The sequence below is a fragment of the Bos grunniens genome, chromosome 8 (assembly GCF_055505025.1).
Source record: "Bos grunniens cultivar Pamir isolate PY7600 chromosome 8, Bosgru_T2T1.0, whole genome shotgun sequence".
In the NCBI taxonomy this organism is placed as follows: Eukaryota; Metazoa; Chordata; class Mammalia; order Artiodactyla; family Bovidae; genus Bos; species Bos grunniens.
This window is the reverse complement of record NC_141172.1, coordinates 82,634,333-82,659,242: the sequence shown is the minus strand read 5'-3', so window position 1 is coordinate 82,659,242 and position 24,910 is coordinate 82,634,333. Positions and strand designations below refer to the sequence as shown.

General features: G+C 40.2%; 1 protein-coding gene across 2 annotated transcripts in view; it reads left to right on the top strand.

Annotated features, from left to right (window-relative positions):
• HSD17B3 (hydroxysteroid 17-beta dehydrogenase 3) overlaps nucleotides 1–24,910 on the top strand; it is a 54,007-nt gene that overhangs the window by 27,111 nt on the left and 1,986 nt on the right. Inside the window, exons 4-11 of one of the 2 annotated variants that reach the window (XM_086417042.1) lie at nucleotides 661–768; nucleotides 1,793–1,860; nucleotides 3,437–3,472; nucleotides 6,520–6,554; nucleotides 7,936–8,017; nucleotides 8,549–8,614; nucleotides 11,172–11,321; nucleotides 14,216–14,299. In XM_086417042.1, the coding sequence (XP_086273168.1) occupies nucleotides 661–768; nucleotides 1,793–1,860; nucleotides 3,437–3,472; nucleotides 6,520–6,554; nucleotides 7,936–8,017; nucleotides 8,549–8,614; nucleotides 11,172–11,321; nucleotides 14,216–14,299 (629 nt within the window). The remainder of the gene's footprint in view (nucleotides 1–660; nucleotides 769–1,792; nucleotides 1,861–3,436; nucleotides 3,473–6,519; nucleotides 6,555–7,935; nucleotides 8,018–8,548; nucleotides 8,615–11,171; nucleotides 11,322–14,215; nucleotides 14,300–24,910) is intronic. The other variant, XM_086417043.1, reaches the window with a different exon arrangement.

Here is a 24,910-nt window from a genome sequence, read left to right as displayed (position 1 = left end):
CCCTTGGTCAAGCTAGTAAGCTTCTTAGAGCCTTAATTTCCTCCTCCAGAAAGTGGAGACAATGCCTACTTCATTCTTGAGAATATTAAAAAAATATACTGTGCGTGTAAATGTTTTGTAAATGCTAAAGTGTTGGACAAACGTGAAGGGTTTCTGAGTGTACGTGAAGAGGACCGGATACTCACTGAGCACAAGGCTCACACTTTGCTCTAACAGCCTTCAGCCCACGGGTCTGAAACTTGAGCATGCACCACAGTCACCCCCAGTGCGTGTGAAAACAGATCACCAGGCCCACTCCCAGGGTTTCCTGGTTCAGCAGGTCTGGGTGGAGCCTGAGATTTTATTTCTAACAAGTTACCAGTGATGCTGATGCTGTGGTCTGCAGGCCTTGCTTTGAGAACTATTGTATTAAATCTGTTATAATGCCTTTACTTGTCACTGCAGTGACTCTTAGAATCACACAGAAACCATCATTCACAAATCCTTTAACGCATTCCAGCATTTATCTGAGGCTATTTCTTGTTTCTAATTAAGATGATGGGCTTGTGTTCTTAAGTGTCTGTTCTGTTCAGGTAATACTCAGGGAATATTAGGGGAATAAGGACAAGAGGGGGATTTAGACACCTGTTCATTGAAAAATAACTATTGTCTCTCATGCAGAGCTGACGATAGGAAGTACTGTGAAGATAATACAAGCAGATTTTGCCAAAGATGACATCTATGACTATATTAAAGAAAAACTTAAAGGCTTAGAAATTGGAATTTTAGGTAAGTAAATTGCAATAATGCAAAGCTTGTCGAAATAAGTCAGTGAAATAATGATCTTAGTGAGACTTGATTATTCAGTAGTAGCTTAAATTTAACCCATGACTGTAAGCTGTAGCATTAAACCAAATATTAAAGTTCAGTTCTACAAAAGGCATTACTGGATTAACTAATTTGTATATGGTTTTGGAATGTAGCAAACCTACATAATTTCAATCTTCCCAACCATATTTCCTAGCATTAAAATATTTTTCTTTTGCTGAAGGTTGACATTTGACAGGAAGAAGGAAACTTTGGTCTAATGGAATTAGTTTAGTAAACAAACATTGCCGTGATTGATTCATGAAGTAGTGAGTCAGTATGGTTATTTGAAGATAGTTTCTCATCTGGGAAATAAGAGCCAGTTTTTTTTCTGTGATAATTTATAGATGATCTGTTTTGTGATCGCATACACAGTACAATGTATTGTAGAGAGAAGGAGGATTTGATTTTCAAAATAATTACATGTTTACTAATAATATTGTAAAATGTACTCTAGGAAAACTAGAAAGAGCAGATGAACACATAGAAGAATTATGAGTTCCTTAAAATCTTTAGCAGCCTGAGATGGCATCTTGGTACATATCTTTCCAGATACATACATGCATATTTTCAAAATGAGGATTAAACTTACATACGGTTTTGCAACATTTAAAAAAATTATACATTACAAATGTTCTCCCAGGTTTTTAAAACTCTGAGCAGTCATAGTTTTGAATGACTGCATTGCATCCCACCATATGGCTGTACCATGGTTCATTTTATCTGCATTATATTATTGGACCACAATTTTTTCCCTTCCAGTTTCCTCACTGTTATTGAATTATGTTGCAGAGAACAGCCTTTTATATAATCTTTTTGTACATGCTTTCTTGGAAAACTTCTCAAGAGAAGAATTTCTGGGTTGAATATGACAATTTTTAAGGCTTTCAATAGACATTTGACATGGACTCTTCTGATATCTTTTCGTTTTGCCTTTCTTGGTCAGTCAACAATGTTGGAATGCTTCCAAACCTTCTCCCAAGCCATTTCCTTAACACGTCAGATGACATCCAGGTAAGCTTGTACTGTTCTGTGGATGTTTCCTCTCCCCCAGTCCTGAGCCCCCAACTGGGTAATACCAGGGCTGGGAAGGGGTGATGGGAGTGTGGTCAAAATTCTGCAATGCAGGTGGATGACTGGAGGTGTCCCTTTCAAGTACTCACCTGAGTACTTGATACATAGTGAAGGGTATCACTGTTCTAGACTATCTCTAGGAAAAGAACATCTTCCCTCTTCTCCACACATCAAAATTCACTTGTCCCAGTCTTTTGGGGGCTCTATACTGTGCTTTATAAGGGAAGTAATGCTGCCTAACAAATTCATAGCTCTGGATTCATTGGGAGAAAGCCAGCTCTTTGGCTTTCTTTGCCTTTCAAGGTCATAAGATTCACTCAACTTTCAGTGTGAGGGAAGTCCATAATACAGACTTTGTGGCTGAGGGTGTTGTAAGTTCAACAAGCTTAACTCAGACCCATGACTTGTCATTGTTGGTCTTGAGTAAATTTATTATGCATTAACAGTCTTTGAAGGCACTGTATTTTGACTCTTCTCCAGGCTTTGCCCTTTGAAATCAAAGGGTTATACCAATTTTGAACAGGCTATGATGCTTCTATTCCCCAATCTTGCAAGTATTCCTAAAGGTTCCATGTAAGCCCCAAGTGTACTGCATGGACGAATAATGTCAGATTGCTTGGACACTGCTGAACCTCCTCACCAAACCTCTTCTGGCCACATGTCTAACTCCCTGTTCCCTGTTTCTGGCATAAGTCTGTGTGTCTTTTCATTAAGCTCACTCCATTCCTGCTTTTCTTTATTTATGTCTACATTTGTACTTGTCTATGTGTCTGTCCCTCTTTCCTTCTTTGTGTGTCTTGGGTGATTCTGGTAGTTTCTTTATCTGGCTTCTGGAGCCCAGAACCTCTACCTTATATTATACAACCATTCATCTTAATAATCTTTATGTTGCTACTGCTAAGTCGCTTCAGTCGTGTCCGACTCTGTGTGACCCCATAGACGGCAGCCCACCAGGCTCCTCCGTCCCTGGGATTCTCCAGGCAAGAACACTGGAGTGGGTTGCCGTTTCCTTCTCCAATGCCTGAAAGTGAACAGTGTAAGTGAAGTCGTTTAGTCGTGTCTGACTCTAGTGACCCCATGGACTGCAGCCTACCAGGCTCCTCCGTCCATGGGATTTTCCAGGCAAGAGTACTGGAGTGGGGTGCCATTGCCTTCTCCAAATCTTTATGTTAATGTCTTCTAGACCCACATTTACTAACCTCCCTTTTTTTAGCTGGAAATTGACCATCTCCCTTTGAGAAACACTGTCCATATTCCTCCCTAAATTTTCAAGGAAACTCTTAATTGACTTCTATTCAAGATCATGTTCTTGGAGACGCATAGTATAGTTGTCAGATTTTTCCCAGTTCTAGTGCATTGTTGCTGAATATCAACTTGGAGTGTAGTTTGCAGACTAAATGATACAACAATTTAGGCACACATTTTTGTCCACTTTGTGGTTCTTTATCATTGAATATTTGTCAAGAGAATTTCTCAAATGATCCAGCTAAATCATGATTGTGATTATTTATTACAGAGCCTCATCCACTGTAACATCACCTCCGTTGTGAAGGTATGTGATCAATGTATGTGCTCAGCGCATTAAAATGTAGTAGCTGTTGGAATTTGGCAACTCAGGAGAACTGGCCCCTTCCCTGTAAATGTAGAATTCTTTAAAATTGAACTGTACTTGATTGAAAGACTATGTAGTAGCCTTTTAATTGTCTCATTCATTTTTCATTAAGAAAATACAGTGAATTCACTCTCCCTAGCATCTGAATCTTATTTCTGCATTCAGTTTTGTCATATGTCAGAACATATGCGGCTTGATGATGATGAATTCAGGATTCCAAAGCAACTTATAAAAATGAGTACCCTCCTCTGAATTTAGTCTTTGTAAATAGAGGAAAGCTCACTCTGTTTGGAAAAAGGACAGAGACTGTGGTTTAAATTTTATAGACTTGTTAAAAAAATTTTTTTTGTTGAATTGAAGTTCAAGTGCATGTGTGTTCTGATTCCAGATCAGTTACTAGTTAAGTAGACAGCATTGGGCATGCTATTTAGCTCCCTTGAACTTCATATTCTTCATCTGCTATTAATGTATTGAGGGTTGAACTAAATGGTGTGTCAAGTGCCATTGAGCACTCAGGTCCTTTTATTAGAATTTACTGCATAAGCATTTATAGGCTATCCTATGCTGTACCTATGTATGAATAAAAAAAGGTAGACAGATTGGGCAGACAGTTTGGAGAAAGGTACTGCCTGAGAGTGGACATAGCCCTATGCTTGATGAGTAGATGATGCTTTTGTGTGGAAACAAAAAAAGCCTTTAATCTTTCCCAGCATCAGGGTCTTTACCTCTGAATGATGAAAGCCATCTAAATGGCTTGAGTGAACCCTGGACTTTTAGCCCACACTCACTCCCACAGCTGGGCATCTTGTATGGTATACGCAATTCCCAACTGTGCATGGAAGCCCTCATAACTGCTCTGGATGGTTCAGTGAAACATCAGCAATGAATCAGGCATGACTGATTTTATTAAACTGGGACCCTTGTTGTAGAGCAGTGGGAAGTGCAGACTCATCTTCACAACATGCACTGGCAGCAGAAGACTGCTTTCCAGAGGAAAGGGGGGTAGATGCTGAGCAGACCAAAACTCTCTCTCTATATATATATATACCATTGGTTTTTTTGTTTGTTTTGGTAAATATACATTCTTTTTATGTTGAACGATTAATGGCTTTTTAAAATCCCCAGGCCATATAACTGAAAGTTTTATATGTCCCACTGTTGTCTGCAGCCTTACCACTAAAACCTTTCCATTAATGTATACATTGCTCTTTTAGTCTTGGTCTGTTTGATCACAGGGTTTCCCAAATGTATTTGACAACCTTCTGATTCTTTTAGCAGAAAAATGCTTTGATTTTCTAAAAAAAATATATATTTTTTACACACTGGTAGACACTAACTTCCTTAAGTAACAAAGAAAACAAATTGAAGGTTAGCTTCTAAGTATGTCATGCCCAAGATGGCCATGCTGGTTGGAAACATGACTCAGTTCAGTTCAGTTCAGTTGCTCAGTTGTGTCCAACAATTCGTGACCCCATAGACGGCAGCATGCCAGGCCTCCCTGTCCATCACCAACTTCTAGAGCTTGCTCAAACTCATGTCCATCGAGTTGGTGATGCCATCCACCCATCTCATCCTCTGTTGTCCCCTTCTCCTCCTGCCTTCAATCTTTCCCGGCATCAGGGTCTTTTCCAATGAGTCAGTTCTTTGCATCAGGTGGCCAAAATATTGGAGTTTCAGCTTCAGTGTCAGTCCTTCCAATGAATATTCAGGACTGATTTCTGTAAAGATGGACTGGTTGGGTCTCCTTGCAGTCCAAGGGACTCTCAAGAGTCTTCTTCAACACCACAGTTCAAAAGCATCAATTCTTCAGTGCTCAGCTTTCTTTATAATCCAACTCTCACATCCATACATGACAACTGGAAAAACCATAGCTTTGACTAGATGGACATTTGTTGGCAAAGTAATATCTCTGCTTTTTAATAATGCTGTCTAGGTTGGTTATAACTTTTCTTCCAAGGAGCAAGCATCTTTTAATTTCATGGCTGCAGTCACCATTTGCAGTGATTTTGGAGCCCAAAAAGATAAAGTCTGTCACTGTTTCCATTGTTTCCCCATCTATCTGCCATGGAGTGATGAGACCAGATCCATGATCTTAGTTTTCTGAATGTTGACTAGTATCATTTAGTTATTCCAAAGGAACCATCTGGAAACACTAGAGTTCTCTATCAAGGGCAAAATTGGAGAATGAGTTTGAGGGCAAAGGGAAGGTAGGATAAGAGACTAAATACTGGAATGTTTGAGACAGGGACCCACAAAGTCCGGTGTTGTCTGTCTAATTGGGATCATTCACCCAATCAGGCTTTTGGGAGACTTTGAGAAATGCTGTCCAACAGTGCTCCACCGTAATGAAGTTGGGAGAATCAAGGCAAGGGTGTTGCTCCAGAACTGACAGGGAGGACCTCTCCCGGGGGCAGTAAATTGGACTGGGGAAGGGATTTTTCAATCCTGTTATAACTCCAGCAGACCAGCAGACATGTATCTAGGGAGCTATTTCATAGACCGCATGCAGGCTAACAAGGCTGCTGTTGAATTGAAGAGATGTCCTTCTTTATCTCGTACCTTGTATGTGAGATGGACACTTGTTAGGTTTCCTGACGGTTCCCTAATTCTAACTCCTGTGGGGTTTTATAATGGCCAACCTACTTTTACCTCTGCCAGAATGAAGGGAGTCTGCGAGCCTCATGGTTGGTCCCGTAGCCATATGTCAGTTCCATAGCTTTTCGCTTCGTTTTCCACAAAGACTTCAGTTTTAGGAAGAAGAAACCAGAGGCCTCTGAACTGTTTGCCATTTGTTTAAGATGCCTTCGGTAGGTTCCAGCAGACTCTAATGTTGCCAAAATTACCTCCAATGAGTGTCAGCAGATTTTCAAGGCCATTTGAGAAGCTGAAGTTCTTTCTCCAGTTTCTTCCAGCACCTATTTCCCAAATTCCCACTGCCCATTGCTACTTTGTTTCTTTAATGTCAGGGCTTTGGTCTTCTCTTATAGATGACACAGCTGATTCTGAAACACATGGAATCAAGGTAAGTTCTTTCCTTGAAAAGGCTTGGAGCAGCCTGTGCTGCCTGGCCTGGCAGTCAGCTGAGCTGGGGATCAGGGGGACAAGGTTCATCTGCTGCTGCTTTAACAAATGATAAAACTGCGGTGAAGGTTCATGGAGATTGTGGTTGAAAGCCTAACATTCTGGACCAGGCCAGCTTTGCCAACAGATAAGCATATATGAAGGTCAAATGTAGCATATACTGGAGGGAGGAAGAAAACAGCAATTCCAGCAGACCTTGTATTAAAAAAAACTAACTCACAATGAGCTTAAAAGAAACTTCAGAAGTTGGGCTGAGACCATTTCTTTGTTATTATGTATTTCAACTCTTGTCAGAATGAATACTCCAACTTAGGGGTAAAAATCACTATCCCATCAGTGTCTCTATTTATTCCACATTTTAAATCACCCTAGTACAATGCCCTGGAGAAGGCAAGGGCACCCCACTCCAGTACTCTTGCCTAGAAAATCCCACGGACAGAGGAGCCTGGTAGGCTGCAGTCCATGGGGTTGCTAAGAGTCAGACATGACTGAGCGACTTCACTTTCACTTTTCACTTTCATGCATTGGAGAAGGAAATGGCAACCCACTCCAGTGTTCTTGCCTGGGGAATCCCAGGGACGGGCGAGCCTGGTGAGCTGACGTCTATGGGGTCACACAGAGTCGAACACGACTGAAGCGACTTAGCAGCAGCAGCAGCAGTACAATGCCCATTTGGGAACTGGTTTTGCTCAGGTGGTATTCATTAAAGCAAATGGTTGATAGTTTTATCTTCCCTAGAGAAAGAAGGGGCTTGGCCCTGGTATTCAAATGTGAAGCTTCTTGGTTTTTCTGGATTGAATCCATCTATTAGGGAAGGGTTAAAGATACTGAACTTCCAAAGGGTAAGAACCTCAGAGACTTGTGTAGAAGTGCCTGTGTAAGCTGATGATGGACTGTCAAATTCCACCCAGGGAAGGATTCTACATATGACATCTTTCCTGTTGTGGGTCATTTTTATGAGTCAGAAGGGACTTTGAGCTCATGTGGTCACACTTGAGAGAGAAGCCTCCCTTCCCCCTTGAGTCTTGTCTGAGCTGAGTTCTCTGCATTTTCATGGGGGATCTTTGCTGGAGCTGAGCCCCTGTTTCCTGTCACCAGCCCTTGAGGTCAACTGGCTACCAACTGACATCATTGTATGGTAGTATTGTTCATGATGGAGGTGAAGTTGGACTCAGTTCTTGGAAGCAAAATGCTTAGCACACACACAGAAACCTAGAGAGGATGGAAGTTTCCTGGTGTTCACATGAGTCCCTTTGTTTTCTCCCTTCTCAAGGTGTAATTAAGTATCAAAGTAACTGAAACTTTGTTTCATTGCCTATTAGGCAGAAAGGTCTCATCTTGAACATATCTTCTGGGGTGGCCCTCTTTCCCTGGCCTCTGTACTCCATGTATTCAGCTTCCAAGGTGAGTGACAGATGTAGCCCAAGTCTCCTTCTCCTTCCTTTGGTTTTCCCATTTAGCTCTTTCCTTCAGATCATCTGGCAAGCTGATAGGCAGATTTGCCTAGAGGCACTCTTCTAGGTACAGGGAGCTAGTCCACCAGTATCTGGGTGCAAATTTGAAAAAGATGTGCCCTTGGGCTGATGAAGCCTTGGGGTAGCACAGCCAGGCTCTGCAGCCCCCTTAGAATTCCAGCCCCCTTTCACTTCCTTGCCTGGGAGCCGGTGCACTTTTCCTGCCAGCAAGTAACATTGTATTGATAGTTTCTTTCCATCCCAGAGACCTCCCTGGGTATGGCATCTACACATGTGGCAGCCCTAAGTAGGTATTTATTACAAAATGTATATTTCTGCTTTGAGGAAGCTCTTCCCAGACCAGGAAATGAAGTTATAACTAACTCCCATCAAGGCAAGCTCCCTTGGTGTCCTTTGAAATCTGAGCAAGTTGGCTCCAAGAGAGAATCAAGTCCTTAGGTGTTTCTCCTTCTTGTTCCAGGCTTTTGTGTGCACATTTTCCAAGGCACTGCAAGCAGAATATAAGGACAAGGGAATCACCATCCAGGTGAGGTCAATAGTTCTGAGTCCTTGGGAATGGGGACTCTGGACCCCATGGAGCCAGGGTGACTCCTTCTGGCAGGACGGGCTGAGCATGTGTGACTGGGAGAGAGGGTCTGTATGACACCACGTGGGTTCCTGTGATCCTTGAGGTGGCAGTTGGGCCACCATGGTTCTGCCTGTTGCTGCCCTCATCCATGCCCTGAGTGCCGGAGAAGGAAATGGGGTGGGGTGAGTGGGTGCTCAGAAACACTTGCTGCCTGATGCTGCCATCAGGACAGAAATTAGGATCTTGTCTAACCATCCTTTACTCTCTGACCTAGATCCAGAAGATAGGCTCATGTGGGAGGAACTATGTGTGGGGAACAAGCAACAGAAAACCGGGTACTTTGTCTATGTTGGAAGAGGGGAGAGAGTGCTGTGTTTGGTTGCTGTTCATCTGTGATGGGCTACAGAGATTCCACAGTCTGGTTCTTGAGCAGTAGGGGAAGAGGTGCTCTGCTTCCTCTTGAGTCATGGAGTTGACCTTGTTTGAACTGTAAACAGAGTTGTATCATCACTGCGGTCTTTAGCCTGAACAGTATGCCATGTGCTTTCTTTGGCAACACAGTTAACTCTCAAGTGGTTTCTGGAACTTGGAATAAACAGTTTAGAGAGGTTTTTTGTGTTAATTGTTTGTGGAGAAGTTTGATGACATGCTATTATATATGAATAGGGCTTCCCATGCAGCTCAGTCAGTAAAGAATCTGCCTGCGATGCAGGAGATCTGAGTTCAACTCCTGGGTCAGGAAGATCCCCTGGAGAAGGAAATGGCAACCCACTCCATATTCTTGCCTGGGAATCCCATGAACAGAGGAGCCTGGCAGGCTACAGTCCATGGGGTCACAAGGACACCACTTAGCAACTAAACCACCACCATTATATATGAAAAAGTCACACTCATAGTTTTATTTTTAAAATTAGTGCTATACGTACCGATTTTCAATTAAAACACTCAGGTGGCCATTCCTATGAATTAACAAGTTATAGGATGAAGCTTATTCAATAGGCAGGTGTGAGTTAATAGTAGGAACTGTGTAAATAAAAGCATCTTCCCAGTTATAGTGAGTACAATCCCATTCTCAGCCTTGCTGAACCGAAGTCTTACTTATCAAAGATTTTTCCCTTCTATCCATTCTGCAGCTCCTAGCTGAGGACAGATTCGTTTTGCAACAGTGTTACTCTGCGTAAGCTAGTTTTGCTGCAGTAAAAACCAATTCCTAAAATGTCATTAATTTAAAACCACAAAGATATTTCTCATTCATGCTGCATATTCACTGTGAACTGTCAGAGGGGATTAATTCATTGTAGTGACACGGGTGCCTGGCTGATGGAGCAGCCTCCATCGAATACTGTCAGTTGGCATGTCAAAGAAAAAATAGAACAAGTTCAAGAGAACTTCCTTTGATAATTAAGGGCTCTGGGTCAGATAGGTCACCTGTCACTTTTACTCATTCTCATTGGTTAGATCTGATTACATGGTCCCACCCAACTATAGGGACCCAGGAAGTGCAAGTCTATCATGTGTTTGGAAGAAAGAAGAACTAGAAATACTTGGTGAGCAGTGCTAATGATTACCAGAGCCACTTACACTTAGAGATCTTTGGAAGAAAAGTATTATACAAATGAATAACTGTGTCAATTTCCGTGAGAACAAATTGAATTGAACTGACTGACACACACTGGATTCAACTGTGAAACAATGTAATTTCAAGTGTGATTAGAAAAAAAAGTGATGTATCAAAAATTTCAAAAGTAATGTGAAGAAAAAGAAAACAAGATTTTTTTCCCTAAAGATGCCAAGGTCTCTATGTCAGGGAATAAAGTAAGAAACCCCATCATGAAACCTCACGCCAGGCCACATGTGGTGAGACCATCGGTGGAAGCATGGTGGGGTTTTCAGAGTCCAGTGTGCAGCTGGTTTTTTTTTTTTCTTACCAGAATAGGAAAGATTATGAGGTATGTGCTGTTCCTGGCTCCTAACTAAAGTGTGAAAGTAGGAATCTAAAGTACTTGAAAGGGCTCCAACTTTGGTCACGTGTGTTAGAAATAAACTTCTGTGATATCTCTGCCAGATGAAACATAGAACATCCAGTTAAATTTGAATTTCAGGTAACAGATAATACTTTGAGAATAAGTATATCCCATCAATATATAATTAAACATTTTTCCATTGTTTGTCTGAACTTCAAATATAACTGGATGTCCTGCATTTTCACTTTCCAAGTGGGGGAACTGGGTTCTAAGAGCTCATGTTCTCACTCACATTGTGTCTACTTGAACCACCTGATGTAGTGTGACTAAGGCCTCATCCGGAGTTGGTTGCTAAATTAAGCCAGAAATCAACCTTTCTGATCCCAGCTCTGTGCTGGTTCCACACCTTTAACTATTCTATGATCATATATTGTCCTGAGACTTTTTAAGGGAAGAATAGAGTTCGAACACGAAGGGATGGTAACATGGGTGTTAATTTCTCAGGGCTGGGCAGATTGCTCCTGTGTCATGGTTTTCATTTCCCGTTGTAGGTATTGACCCCATATGCCATTTCAACTCCAATGACCAAGTATCTAAGTACCAACATGATGACCAAGACTGCGGATGAGTTTGTTAAAGAATCACTGAATTATGTCACGATTGGAGACGAAACCTGTGGCTGCCTCACCCATGAAATCTTGGTAATTGATAACTTCTCCTTTCTTGAAGCAAGGGAGGACAGGCATGCGTGTGGCCCCAGCAGGGATTAGTCAGCTTTTCCTTGCTGTCGGAGCTTTCAGTAGTTCTCTGTCACACAAGGGTGGTGGTGCCAGAGGTATGCTGCTGAGGGTAATCCAGCCCATGAAAAGGCATATTTAGCCAGGGCAAGGAGAAGCTGGAGGGCTGGATGTCCAGCTGTAGATGACTCCGAAGTTGGCTTATCTCATCCTTGGGTGCCTCACCTCTCCCCTCAGAAAGTAAAGTGATTCCCAGAGCTTTGCGGAGGTCAGACCAAAACTCAAGGTGCTTCTTCCCTGTAGGGGCTGTCTATGTTTTTGGCCTTCTGTGCCAGTAAATGTTTAACTTTCCAGGAAAAAAAAAAGCAAAAAAACAAAATACCTTGAAAGAAAGTGAAAGTGAAGTTGCTCAGTCGTGTCCGACTCTTTGCGACCCCGTGGACTGTAGCCTATCAGGCTCCTCCTTCCATGGGATTTTCCAGGCAAGAGTGCTGGAGTGGACTGCCATTGTGTAGCATTTACTGATTGATTACCATGATTGATGTGAAGCTACCACTGTGTTGTCACTGCACATGAACTCAGGAGGAAGCTCACAATTGGCTCTCGTGAGCAAGTACAAGACGGTTCCTGTACGCTATGGACTCCATCAAATGTGGAAATAAAGTCTGAAGTATGTGGCATGAGGAGTTCTGGCCATTCCTGGGCTGTTTTTAGTAAAAACAAACAAACAAACAAACATGAAACAAAGGTAGAGGAGTTGCATACTAATACTGAAAACAGACAGACAGGATAGTTCTGTTTCCAGCATCACCAAAGAATTTTAGCCAGGTATTTACTTTTCCTTCGTATATTGACTTTCTCCTCTATCTCATATGCTTTTCTGCTGTGGGAATTCAGTTCAGTTCAGTCGCTCAGTCGTGTCTGACTCTGCGACCCCATGGACTTCAGCACACCAGGCCTCCCTGTCCATCACCAGCTCCTGGAGCTTGCTCAGACTCATGTCCATCAAGTTGGTGATGCCATCCAAGCACGTCATCTTCTGTCATTCCCTTCTCCTCCTGCTGTGGGAATTATCTCTTTCTTTCTCTCTCTGATGCTAGAGGGATTCATAGGGCAGTGCACTGAATCCTTCCAAAGCATTAGGCTATCTCCTGGGCCTCAGTACTGAGGCTGTGGCAAGAGGTGTTGAATGTCTTAGCTGATTACTTGCTACTTTTACTGTAGAATGTCAACAATGTGTGGAATCACTGTTCGAACTCACATTGCAAAGTAGACAACCAGAAAGAATATAAGATCTTTATTGCCAATTGCTGATCTTGTTTTTCTTCAGACCACTGCTTTCTGCATGACATGAAAACAAATTAGTGGAATGTCTAATGAATTTTAACTTAGTTTGATCTGATAATCTAAACTGTGCATTTAGGAAATATGCTGCCCATTATTTAGAGAAAAATGTTCAGTCTTGCTGGAGTGTCCCTTCTTCCTGCCTCTCTAAGATGACACTGGGGAAAGAGTACTTAAGAGCTCCTACTGGTCCTTAAGTGTATGTGGCCGGTGTCCCCTCATCTACCTGATGATCGCTCACCTTGCTGGTTTATGTCTGTGGGCATGAGGGGGTGACTCTTTCTGTCCTTTGGGCTAGCTAGTGATGGCTGCAGATCCCTGAATCTCTGCTACCTCCTTCATCCCACCAGAGGCCAGCTGTGCATCAGCACCAATGTGAACTGAGAGGTGCTGGAAAATCAAATCTCAGCACCTACCTTGCTAAGCTGAGATAATATTCTGTGGCTGCACTCCAGGAAGAGTGGAGACAATAAACCCTCCTTGGCCACCCTTACTTATTCATCACACTTCTCTATCATTCACCCCAGGCCCCCAGCCCTCCAGCATAAGCCCAGAGGGCAAACATATCAGAGAACACACATCTGGCTATGTCTCGCGCTTTCTCTCTTCTCCTTCCCATCATCTCCAGGGCTTTTTGCATGCTTTCCCACTGTCACATCCTGTCCATCTCAGAGGGATTTAGCTAGCTCCAGTGGGTAAGACTTCAGTGGGCTTCAGCAAGCTCCGGTGGGCTTCCCTGGGGGCTCAGATGGTAAAGCGTCTGCCTGCAGTGCAGGAGACCTGGGTTCGATTCCTGGGTCAGGAAGATCCCCTGGAGAAGGAAATGGCAATCCACTCCAGCACTTTTGCCTGGAAAATCCCATGGACGGAGGAGCCTGATAGGCTACAGTCCATGGGGTCTCAAAGAGTCGGACACGACTGAGCGACTTCACTTTCACTTTCAGTGGGTAAGACATCCTCTCCATCCCTTAGCAGAACTCTGTACTTGCAGTCATCCAGGATAGCATTTAGAAAATATTTTCTTGAGACAATGGCGTGGCTTGCAAGACTATTGTCTTGCTACATACTGTGATACAATTCTAGATGTCAAAAGTTGAATTAAAAAAAAATTTCTCTTTGATTTCTTATGTAACAAATTCTGATCTCTACTGGCAAACAGATGCCAAAAACAAGAAAAAAGTCTGTGCTTGGTGAAGCAAAAGAGAAAACAAGGAAAACACGTAAATCATTAAAACCCTTAAAACCAATTTTGAATATGCCAGGGTGTAGAAAGATCACTGAATCTAAAGTTATGGGTAATCAAATAAAATCAACCAGCAGACAAGCAAGTCTTCCACTTCAGAGAGGTGAGGTCAACACAGGATGCTGTGTACCCCCAAGGAGTTTTGGGGCAACAACTGAGGTGGGACTGGAGCCTCTGCCTAAGAATCCATGTGGAACTTGGGGCTTCATAGTTACCTCATTTAATTCTCCTAAACATCTTGTGAGACAGGACATTGGCTCCCCTTTTACAGCTGAGGAAACCGAAGCTCAGAGCTGGATCAGATCAAATGAAGCTCAGATGGATCCAATGGCCTAAGAGCACCTGGCTTGTAATGGTAAAGCAAGGTTTTAAGCCCACTTTTGCCTGATGCCAAACATTTCCTGTCCCTTCTACATGGTGCCTCCAGGTTGGGAGAAGGTAGATAAAGATGGGGATGGGAGAGGGGGCTTTTTAGAACATTGTCTTGGAGGCTGAGATTTCCAGTTATTTTATCTATGGCTGACTTCAGTAATCCAGAACATTTAGTTCAAGACAAGGCTAATGATGTTAATCTATGGATGATTCATGTATGACAGAAACCAACACAATATTGTAAATCAGTTATCCTCTGATTAAAAATAAATTAATTAATTAAAAAAACCAAGTTAATGGTTTTGTTGTGAAATTAAAAAGTTCTGGCTGGGATAAAAATGAAGTTTTTTGAAGAAGTTGTGTTGATTCATAGAATTGGCCAGTGGAAGAAGGCAATTGGTTCAACAACAGAAGTTCAACTAGAGGAAAACTTGAACCTTGTGGGGAGTATCGTGATTTCTTCAGGCAGCTTGAGCCTTGTGATTTTTGCACTCCTCTGAGGTATCCCAAAGCAGGAAACTAAAAATGGTTTCTGGGATGTTTTGTAGATCGATTGAGGAATGTTGGATTAACAGGATGACACTGTGGATGAAATAATTGCTTTTACCTAGACCTGTCTTATAGGACACAAATGTAATTTGAGGTCAAGAACCTTCCAACGCCTGCGCCTCTTGCCTCATATGTATGTAAATAGGCATCTGTGCCTCAACTTGCGGCTTCCCCCCTTTTTCAAAGTAAATACTCCACGATAATAACTTACGCCTTGCTATGCCTGATTCTTGGAGAAGGCAATGGCACCCTACTCCAGTACTCTTGCCTGGAAAATCCCGTGGACAGGGGGAGCCTGGTGGGCTGCCGTCTCTGGGGTCGCACAGAGTCGGACACGACTGAAGCGACTTAGCAGCAGCAGCAGCATGACTGATTCTGGAGAAGGAAATGGCAACCCACTCCAGTATTCTTATCTAGAGAATCCTGTGGACGGAGGAGCCTGGTGGGCTGCTGTCCATCGGGTCCCTTAGAGTTAGACACGACTGAAGCGACTTAGCGTGCATGCATGCATTGGAGAAGGAAATGGCAACCCTCTCAAGTATTCTTGTCTGGAGAATCCGGGGGACAGAGGAGCCTGTGGGCTGCCATCTGTGGGTTCACACAGAGTCGGACACAATGAAGTGACTTAGCAGCATGACTGTAAGTCATTAACTCTGTAAATGATTTTTTTTCTTCCAGTTTTATTGGGATTTAATTGACATAACAGCATTCTATAGATTTACAGTGTACATCATAATGATTTGACTTACGTGAAAACTTTAGCACAATAAGTTTAGTGACCATTCATTATCTCATACAGATACAAAATTAAATAAATTTTTTGTTTAATGAGAACTCTTAGGATTTACTCTCTTAACAACTTTCATGTATATAATACAACGTTTATCATGTTGTACATTATATCCCTGGTACTTTCTTATCTTGTAAGTGGAAGTATGTACCTTTCGACTACCTTCATTCACATAACATATCCTCATCGCTGGTAACTGCAAATCTGATCTCTTTTTCTGTGTGTTTGTTTTTGGAGAATAATTGACTTACAATTTTATGTTAGTTCTTGTTACACAACATAGTGATTAGATACTTCTATAAATTTTAAAGTTATCCCCGTAAGTCTCTCACTACAGAAAGATATTATATAATTATTGACCGTGTTTCCCACACTGTCCATTTCGTGCCTGTGACACATTTGTTTTGCAACTATAAGTCTGTGCCTCTTAATCTCCCTCATCTATTTCTCTTCTCCCACCAACCTCCCTTCTGGAAACCACGTGTTTGTTCTTTGGGTCTGTTTCTGTTTTGTTATGTTTGTATATTCATTTCATTTTTTAGATTCCACATATGAAAGAAATCATAGAGTATTTGTCTTCCTATCTGCCTTATTTTACTTAGCATAATGCCCTTTAGGTGCACCTATGTTGCCACAAATGGTAAAATTTTATTACTTTTATGGCTGAGTAAATTATGTATAATATATAAATTATTACACACATTAATTATTAATATATAAATTATTACATCATATATATTATATATATATATCACATCTTCTTTATCCATACATCTACTAATGGGCACTTAGGTTGCTACCATATTTTGGCTACTATAAATGATACTGCAATGAACATAAAGGTGCATATATTTTTCAAATTAGTGTTTTCATTTTCTTCGGATAAATATCCAAGAATGAAGTGGCTGGATGTTCTGCTGCTGCTGCTGCTAAGTCGCTTCAGTCATGTTCAACTCTGTGCTACCCCATAGACGGCAGCCCACCAGGCTCTGCTGTCCCTGGGATTCTCCAGGCAAGAACACTGGAGTGGGTTGCCATTTCCTTCTCCAATGCATGAATGTGAAAAGTGAAAATGAAGTCTCTCAGTCGTGTCCGACTCTTAGCGACCCTATGGACTGCAGCCCACCAGGCTCCTCTGTCCATGGGATCTTCCAGGCAAGAGTACTGGAGTGGGTTGCCATTGCCTTCTCCAGTAGTCTATTGTTAATATTTTAAGAACTCTTCATACTGTTTTCTATAATATCTGAGGGTTCCCTTTTCTCATATCCTCGTCAGTACTTGTTATTTGTTGTCTTTTTGACAATAGTCATTCAGACAGGTGTGAAGTTGTATCTTATTGTGATTTTGATTTGCATTTCTCTGATAATTGGCGATGTTGAGCATCTTTTCATGTGCTTGCTGGATATCTATATGTCTTCTTTGGGAAAATGTCTATTCAAATCCTCTGCCCATTTTTTCTTTTTTAATTAATTTTAAATTGGAGTATAGTTGATTTGCAACGTTGTGTTAGTTTCTTCTGTACAACAAAGTCAGTCAGCTATACATACATAGATCCACTCTTTTTTAGATTCTTTCCCATGTAGGTCATTACAGAGTATTGAATAGAATTCCCCGTGCTACTCAGTAGGTTCTTATTAGTCATATATTCTATACATGTCAATCTCAATCTCCCAATTTATCCTTACCCCCTGCCCCTCCTTTCCCCGCTGGTAACCACAAATTTGTTTTCTACATCACCTGTGACTCAACTTCTCTTTTGTAAATAGGTTCATCTGTACTATTTCTTTGGAGTCCACATACAAGTGATATTATATAGTATTTATCTTTCTCTAACTTCACTCAGTATGATCATCTCTAGTTCCATCCATATCACTGCAAATGGCATTATTTCATTCTTTTTTATGGCCAAGTAACACCCCATTGTATATATGCACCACACCTTCTTTATCCATTCCTCTGTTGATGAATGTTTAGGTTGCTTCCATGTTCTAGCTTCTGTCCATTTAAAAAAATAATATTTATCTATTTTTAGTTGATTGGTTTACAATATTGGTTTGATTTCTGTCATACATCAACATGAATTAACCATAGGTGTACATATGTCCCCTCCCTCTTGAATCTCCCTCACACAAGTTGGTTGTTTTTTTTGATGCTGAATTTTATGTGATCTTTGTGTACTTTGGATAAATCTTTTGCAAATGTTTTCTCCCATTTGGTAGGTGACCTTTTTGTTTTGTTGATAGTTTCCTTAGCTGTGCAAAAGCTTTTTAGTTTGATATAGTTTCTTTTGTTTCTTTTTGTTTTTGTTTCCTTACCTGAGGAGATATATGCAAAGATATTATTAAGATTGATGTCAAAGAGCATATTGCCTATATTTTCTCCTAGAAATTTTATAGTTTCAGGTCTTATATTTAAGTCTTTAATCCACATTGAATTTAATTTTGTGCATGGTGGGAGAAAATAGTCCAGTATGATTCTTTTGCATGTAGCTGTCCAGTTTTCCCAATCCCTTTTATTGAAGAGGGTGTCTTTCTACTCTTGTATATTATTGTCTTCTTTGTTATAGATTTATTGCCCATGTAAATGTCAGTTCAATTCTCAGTTCTCTATTCTGTTCCACTGATCTGTCTGTTTTTGTGACAGTACCATACTGTTTTGATTACAGTAGTATAGTTTGTATAGTATAGCTTGAAATTAGGTAGCATGATACATAACTTTGTTCTTTTTCAAAGTTGTTTTGCCTATTCCTTTGCATCTTTTGTGTTTCTATGAAAATTTTAGAATTATTTGTTCTACTTCCTTGAAAAAATGTCATTGGCATCTTTATAGGGATTGAATTAAATCTGTAGATTACCTTGGGTAGTGTGGTCATTTTAACAATATTAATTCTTCCAATTCATGAACATGTTGTATCTTTCCACCTTTGTGTCATCTTCAGTTTCTTTCATCAGTGACCTATAGTTTTCTGAGTACAAGTCTTTTAACTCCTTAGGTAAAAGGTCTTTTTTTTTTTTTATGTAATGGTAAATGAGATTGTTTTCCTAATTTATCTTTCTGATAGTTTGTTGCTATTGTATAGAAACAGAGCAAGTTTCTGTGTGTTAATTTTGTATCCTGAAACTTTACTGAATTCATTGATGAGTTCTAATGGTTTTCTTGGGTCTCTTTAAAATTTGCTATGTATAGTGTATGTCATCTACAAACTGATAGTTTTACTTTGCCCTTTTCAACTTGGATTCCTCTTGTCTGATTGCTTTGCTAGGACTTCCACTAATATGTTGAATAAGCGTGATGAGAATGTTCTGACCCTAGAAGGAATGCTTTTTCTCATTTAGTATGTTAGTGGTGGGCTTGCCATATTTGGTCTTTTTTATGTTGAGGAAATTCCCTCCATACCCACTTTGTTGAGAGTTTTGATCATAAATGAATGTTAGATTTTGTCAAAAGCCTTTTCTACATCTATTGAGATAATTATATGATTTTTATTCTTGAATTTGTTAATATGGTGTATCACATTGATTGATTTGGGAATATTGAACAACCCTAGCATCCCTGACATAAATCTCACTTGATTATGGTGTATAATCTTTCTAATTATTGTTGAATTTACTAACATTTTGTTGAGACTTTTTGTATCTATATTCATCAGTTGTATTATCCTGTAATTTTCCTTTTTGGTGTGTGATATCTTTGTCTGGTTTTGGTATCATAGAATGAGTTTATATATATATATATATATATACATATACATACATATATATGTGTATATATATATATATACACATTTACATATATATATATTCTTTTTCAGTCTTTTCTATTATGGTTTATCACGAGATATAGGATCTTGTTATTTATCTACTTTATATATAGTAGTTTGTATCTGCTAATCCCAAACTCCTAATTTACCTCCCTCCCCCCTGCTATCCATTTTGGTAGCTATAAATTTGTTTTCTATATCTGTGAGTCTATTTTTATTTTTTAATAAGTCCATTTGTTTATTGTTTTTTAAGATTCCACATGTAAGTGATATCATATAATATTTATCTTTGTCTGACTTACTTCACTTATTATAATCTCTAGGTCCATCCATGTTGCTTCAAATGAAATCATTTCATTCATAGATGTATATATACATACATCCTCCTTATTCATTCATCTGCTAGTGAATATTTAGGTGGCTTCCATGTCTTAGTTATTATAAATAGTGATGGTATGAACATTAGGGTGCATATATTTTTTCAAATTCAAGTTTCTCCAGATGCCCATGAGTGGAATTGCTGGATCATATGGCAACTCTATTTTTAGTTTTTTAAAGACCATCCATACTGTTTTCCATAGTGGCTGCTCTAATTTACATTCCTATCAGTAGTGTAGGAGGGTTTCCTTTTCTCCAGACCATCTCCAGCATTTATTATTTGTAGACTTTCTAATGATGGCCATTCTGACTCATGTGAGGTGATAATGCATTATAGTTTTGATTTGCATTTCTGTAATAAATAAGATGTTGAGCATCTTTTCGTGTACCCATTGGCCATCTGAACCTTGAATATTCACTGGAAGAACTGATGCTGAAGCTGAAGCTCCAATACTTTGGCCACCTGATGCAAAGAGCTGACTCATTGGAAAAGACTCTGATTCTGGAAAAGGTTGAAGGCAAAAGGAGAAGTGAGTGGCAGAGGATGAGATGGTTGGATAGCATCACTGACTCAATGGACATGAATCTGAGCAAACTTAGGAAGATAGTGAAAGACAGGGAAGCCTGGAATGCTGCAGTTCATGTGGTCACAAAGAGTCAGGCATGACTTAGTGACTGAACAGCAACAATGTCTTCTTTGGAGAAATGTCTACTTATGTCTTCTGCCCATTTTTCAGTTGGGTTGTTTGGAGTTTTCTGAGTTATAGGAGCAGTTTGTATATTTTGGAAATTAAGCCCTTATTGGTTGCATTGTCTGCAAATATTTTTTGCCAGTTCATAGGTTGTCATTTTGTTTATAGTTTCATCTGCTGTGCGAAAGCTTATAAATTTGATTAGGTTCCATTTGTTTATGTTTGCTTTTATTTTTATTGCCTTGGGAGATATTGGGAGTCTTTTTAATTACTGATTCAGCTTCATTATTGGTAATTGGTCTGTTCATATTTTCTGTTTCTTCTTGGTTTAATCTTGAAAAATTGTACATTTCTAGTGATTTGTCCAATGCTTCTTGGCTGTCCATTTTATAGGCATGTAATTGTTCATAGTAATATTTTATGACCCTTTTTATTTCTGAGATGTTGGTTGTAACTCCATTTCTGATTTTACTGATTTGGATTCTCTTTCTTCTTTTCTTGATGAGTCTGGCTAAAAGTTTATCAATTTTATCTTTTGAAAGAAGCAGATATTAGTTTCATTGATTTTTCTATTGTGTTTTAGTCTCTATTTCATTTATTTCTGATTTGATCTTTATTATTTCTTTACTTATACTAATTTTGGGTTTGGGATGTTCTCTTTTTTTAGTTCCTTTAGGTGTATGGTTAGATAGTTTATCTGAGATTCTTCATGTTTCCTGAGATAGGCTTGTATCATTATAAACTTCCCTCTTAGAACTGCTTTTGTTGTGTCCCATGGGTTTTACATCATTATTTTTGCTTTCATTTGTCTCCAGGCAGTTTTTAATTTCTTCAGTGATGCACTAGCTGTTTAGTGGCATATCGTTTATGCTGCTAAGCAGTGGCCCACATGTTTGTGTTTTTTTCAGTTTTTTTTTCATTGTTGTTGTTGTTTGATTTCTAGTCTCATAGTGTTATGGTTGGAAAATATGCTTGATATGACTTCAATCTTCTTAAATTTCCTGAGACTTCTTTTGTGGCCTATCATATAATCTATTGTGAAGAATGTTCCATGTGCACTTGAAAAGAATGTGTGTTTTGCTGCTTTGGGAAGGAATGTTCTATATATATATATATATATATATATATATATATATATTAAGTTCATCTGTCCTAACGTGTAATTTAAGGCCTGTGTTTCTTTATTGATTTTCTGTCTGGGTGGCCTGTCCGCTGATGGACAAGTGAGTCGTTTAAGTCCCCCCACTTTTACTGTGCTACTGTCAGTGTCCCCCTTTAGTATTTGCTTTATGTGTTTGTGTGCTCTTATGTAGGTTGCACATCTATTTACAATAGTTATATCCTCTTGAACTGATCCCTTAATTATTAAATAATTCCTACTTTTTCTCTTATTACAGTCTTTGTTTTAAAGTGTATTTTTCTGATATACGTACTGTAACCTGACTCTTTTTATTTCCATTTGCATGGAATACCTTTTTCCATCCCCTCATTTTCAATCTGTATGTGTCCAAATTAATTACTTAATTTGGTCACAGTGCCACAGCTTGTGGGACCTTAGTTCTCTGACCAGGGATCAAACCTGGGATCATGGCAGTAAAAGTGCTAAGTCCTCACAACTGGACCACCAGAGCATTCCCTGTGTGTGTCTTTAGATATGGAGTGAGCCTCTTGTAGGCAGCATATATACTGGTCTTGTTTTTATATCCATTCCACCACTCTGTGTCTTTTGATTGTAGCATTTAATTCATTTACATTTAAAGTAATTATTGATATGTATGTTCTGCCATTTGAATTGGGTTGTTTTTGTAGTTCCTTTCAAAGTTTTTTCCTTGCTTTCCTTTATTTATTTATTTTTTTTTAGTTTTTTTTTTTTTGACGTACTTCTTTTTTTTTTTTTTTTTTAAACTTTACATAATTGTATTAGTTCTGCCAAATATCAAAATGAATCCGCCACAGGTATACATGTGTTCCCCATCCTGAACCCTCCTCCCTCCTCCCTCCCCATACCATCCCTCTGGGTTGTCCCAGTGCACCAGCCCCAAGCATCCAGTATCATGTATCGAACCTGGACTGGCAACTCGTTTCTTACATGATATTTTACATGTGTCAATGTCATTCTCTCAAATCTTCCCACCCTCTCCCTCTCCCACAGAGTCCATAAGCTTTCCTTTAATTTGGTGACAGTTGTTAATGTTATATTTAGGTTCCTTTTTCTTTTGTGTGTGCATATATCTATTATAGGTTTTTGGTTTGTGGTTACCGTGAGGTTTATATATAGCTGTCAAGGCTTGGTGTGCAGCAGTCCATCGTGTCACAAAGAGCTGGACACAACTGGGTGACTTAAAACATGATTGTTTTAAGTTAATGATTGCTCAAGTTTAAACACATTTTAACAACTCTGCATTTTTACCCCCTGCCCCTCCATATTTACTTTTTTGACATTATAATTTGTATCTGTTTGTTTTGTTTATACCTTGACTACTTATTGTGGATATAGATGCTTTTACTATTACTTTTTTCTTTTAACTTTCCTCCTAGCTTTATATGTGGTTAATTTACTACCTTTACTGAATCTTTGGCTATACTGATGAGATTTTTTATTTAGTACTTTTTGTATTTCTACTTGTGGTCTTTTCTTTTCTGCCTAGGGAACAAGTTCCTTTAATATTTCTTGTAAAGCTGATTTCATGGCACTGAACTCTTCAAGCTTTTGCTTGTTTGTAAAACCCTTGTTCTCACCTTCAAATCTTAATGAAAATCTTGCCAGGTAGAGCATTTTTCATTGTAGGCTTTTCACTTTCATTCTTTTCAATACACACGCCACTCTCCTCTGGCCTGCAGTTTCTGATGAAAAGCTAGCTGATAGCCATTTGGCAATTCCCCTCTATGTAACTTGTTGCTCTTCTTTTTCTGCTTTTAATATTCTCTCTTTGTCTTTAATTTTTACTGTTTTTAATACTATGTGTCTTGATGTGGTCCTCTTTGTGTTGATCATGGTTGGGATTCTTGTGCTGTCTGGACCTGGATATCTGTTTCCTTTCCCAGATTAGGGACGTTTTTAGCTGTTATATCTTCAAATAACTTCTCTTTATGTTTTCTCTATAAAAAAAAATTTTTTTTAACTTCTCACTCTGTTCATCTTTGGCCATTCTGCTCCTGAATTCTTTGAGCATCTTTCTGATCATTACCTTGAACTTTATCAGATAGATTGCTCAACTCCACTTTACTTAATTCTTTTTTTCTGGTGTTTTATCTGGTTCCTTCATTTGGAACATATTCCTCTGTTGCCTTATTTTGCCTAATTTACTGTTTTCATTTCTATGTATCTGGTGGGTTGGTTAAATTTCCCTATCTTGAAGAAGTGGCCTTTTGTAGGAAAGGTTCTGTATATCCTAGAAGTACGCTCTCCTCTGCTCAACAGAGCTGTATATTCTAGGAGTGCCCCCATGTGGACTGTGCGAGCTCATCTGTTCTGGTGGGCTGATTACTGTGGGTGGTCTGATAAGCTTGGCTGGCTTCCAGTTCTGTCTTTTGCAGAGGCTGCTGGCGGGTGGGTCTGGGTTGTTAGGAGCCAGGTGGGAACTCCAGCGGGGTCCCAGGGCTAACGCTGGCTCACTGGTGTGTGCAGTCAGACTTCAGGGTGACTGGTTGCAGGGCTTGGCATCCTGGATCTAGTGTAGGTCTACTAGTGGGTGGGGCTGGTTCTTCACATGGCTGGCTGCTGAGTCTGTGGTGTTCCAAAGCTGTAAGCTGGGTCTGATTCCAGGGCAGCTATGAGTCCCAAGGTGTTTCAGGAGGCTACTGATGTTAGCCTACTGGTAGGTGGACTGGGTCTTGACATGTTAGGGTGTGGGAATGTTGCATTCTTGGAAATAGTGTCCATCTGCTGGTAGGTGAGACTGGGTTCAGGGGCTAGTGACAGCCCATTGGTGGGCAGAACCAGGTCTTGGCTTCTCTGGCTAAAGGGCCTGTGGGTCTTGGAACTGGTGTTTGCCTGCTGGTATTCAAGACTAGGACCCAGAGTGTCCTGGAGCTAGTGACAGCCCACTAGTGAGTGGAACTGAGTCCCAGGGTCTCTGGCTGCAGGCCCTGGGAGTCCTGGAGTTGGTATTGGCCTGCTAATGGGCAGGTTTGGGCCTGACAGCTGACCATGGGGCCCTGAGGGTCTTGGGGCCAGTGCCAATACACTGGAGGTTGGGGCTGGATCCTGGGGAAGCTAGGTGTTCAAGAAGGTGTCCTAAGACAGCCAGCCTACTTGTGGGTGAAACTGTGTCCCTGACTGGCTAGTTGCTTGGCCTGAGTAGTCTCAGTATTGGTGCTGAGAGGCTGGTGAGTGGGGCCACGTTCTGACACTAAAAAGCTAGTCGGAGGATTCCAAAATGGTGCTTACCAGCATCAGTGGTAGAATGAGCTCTCCAAGTGGCT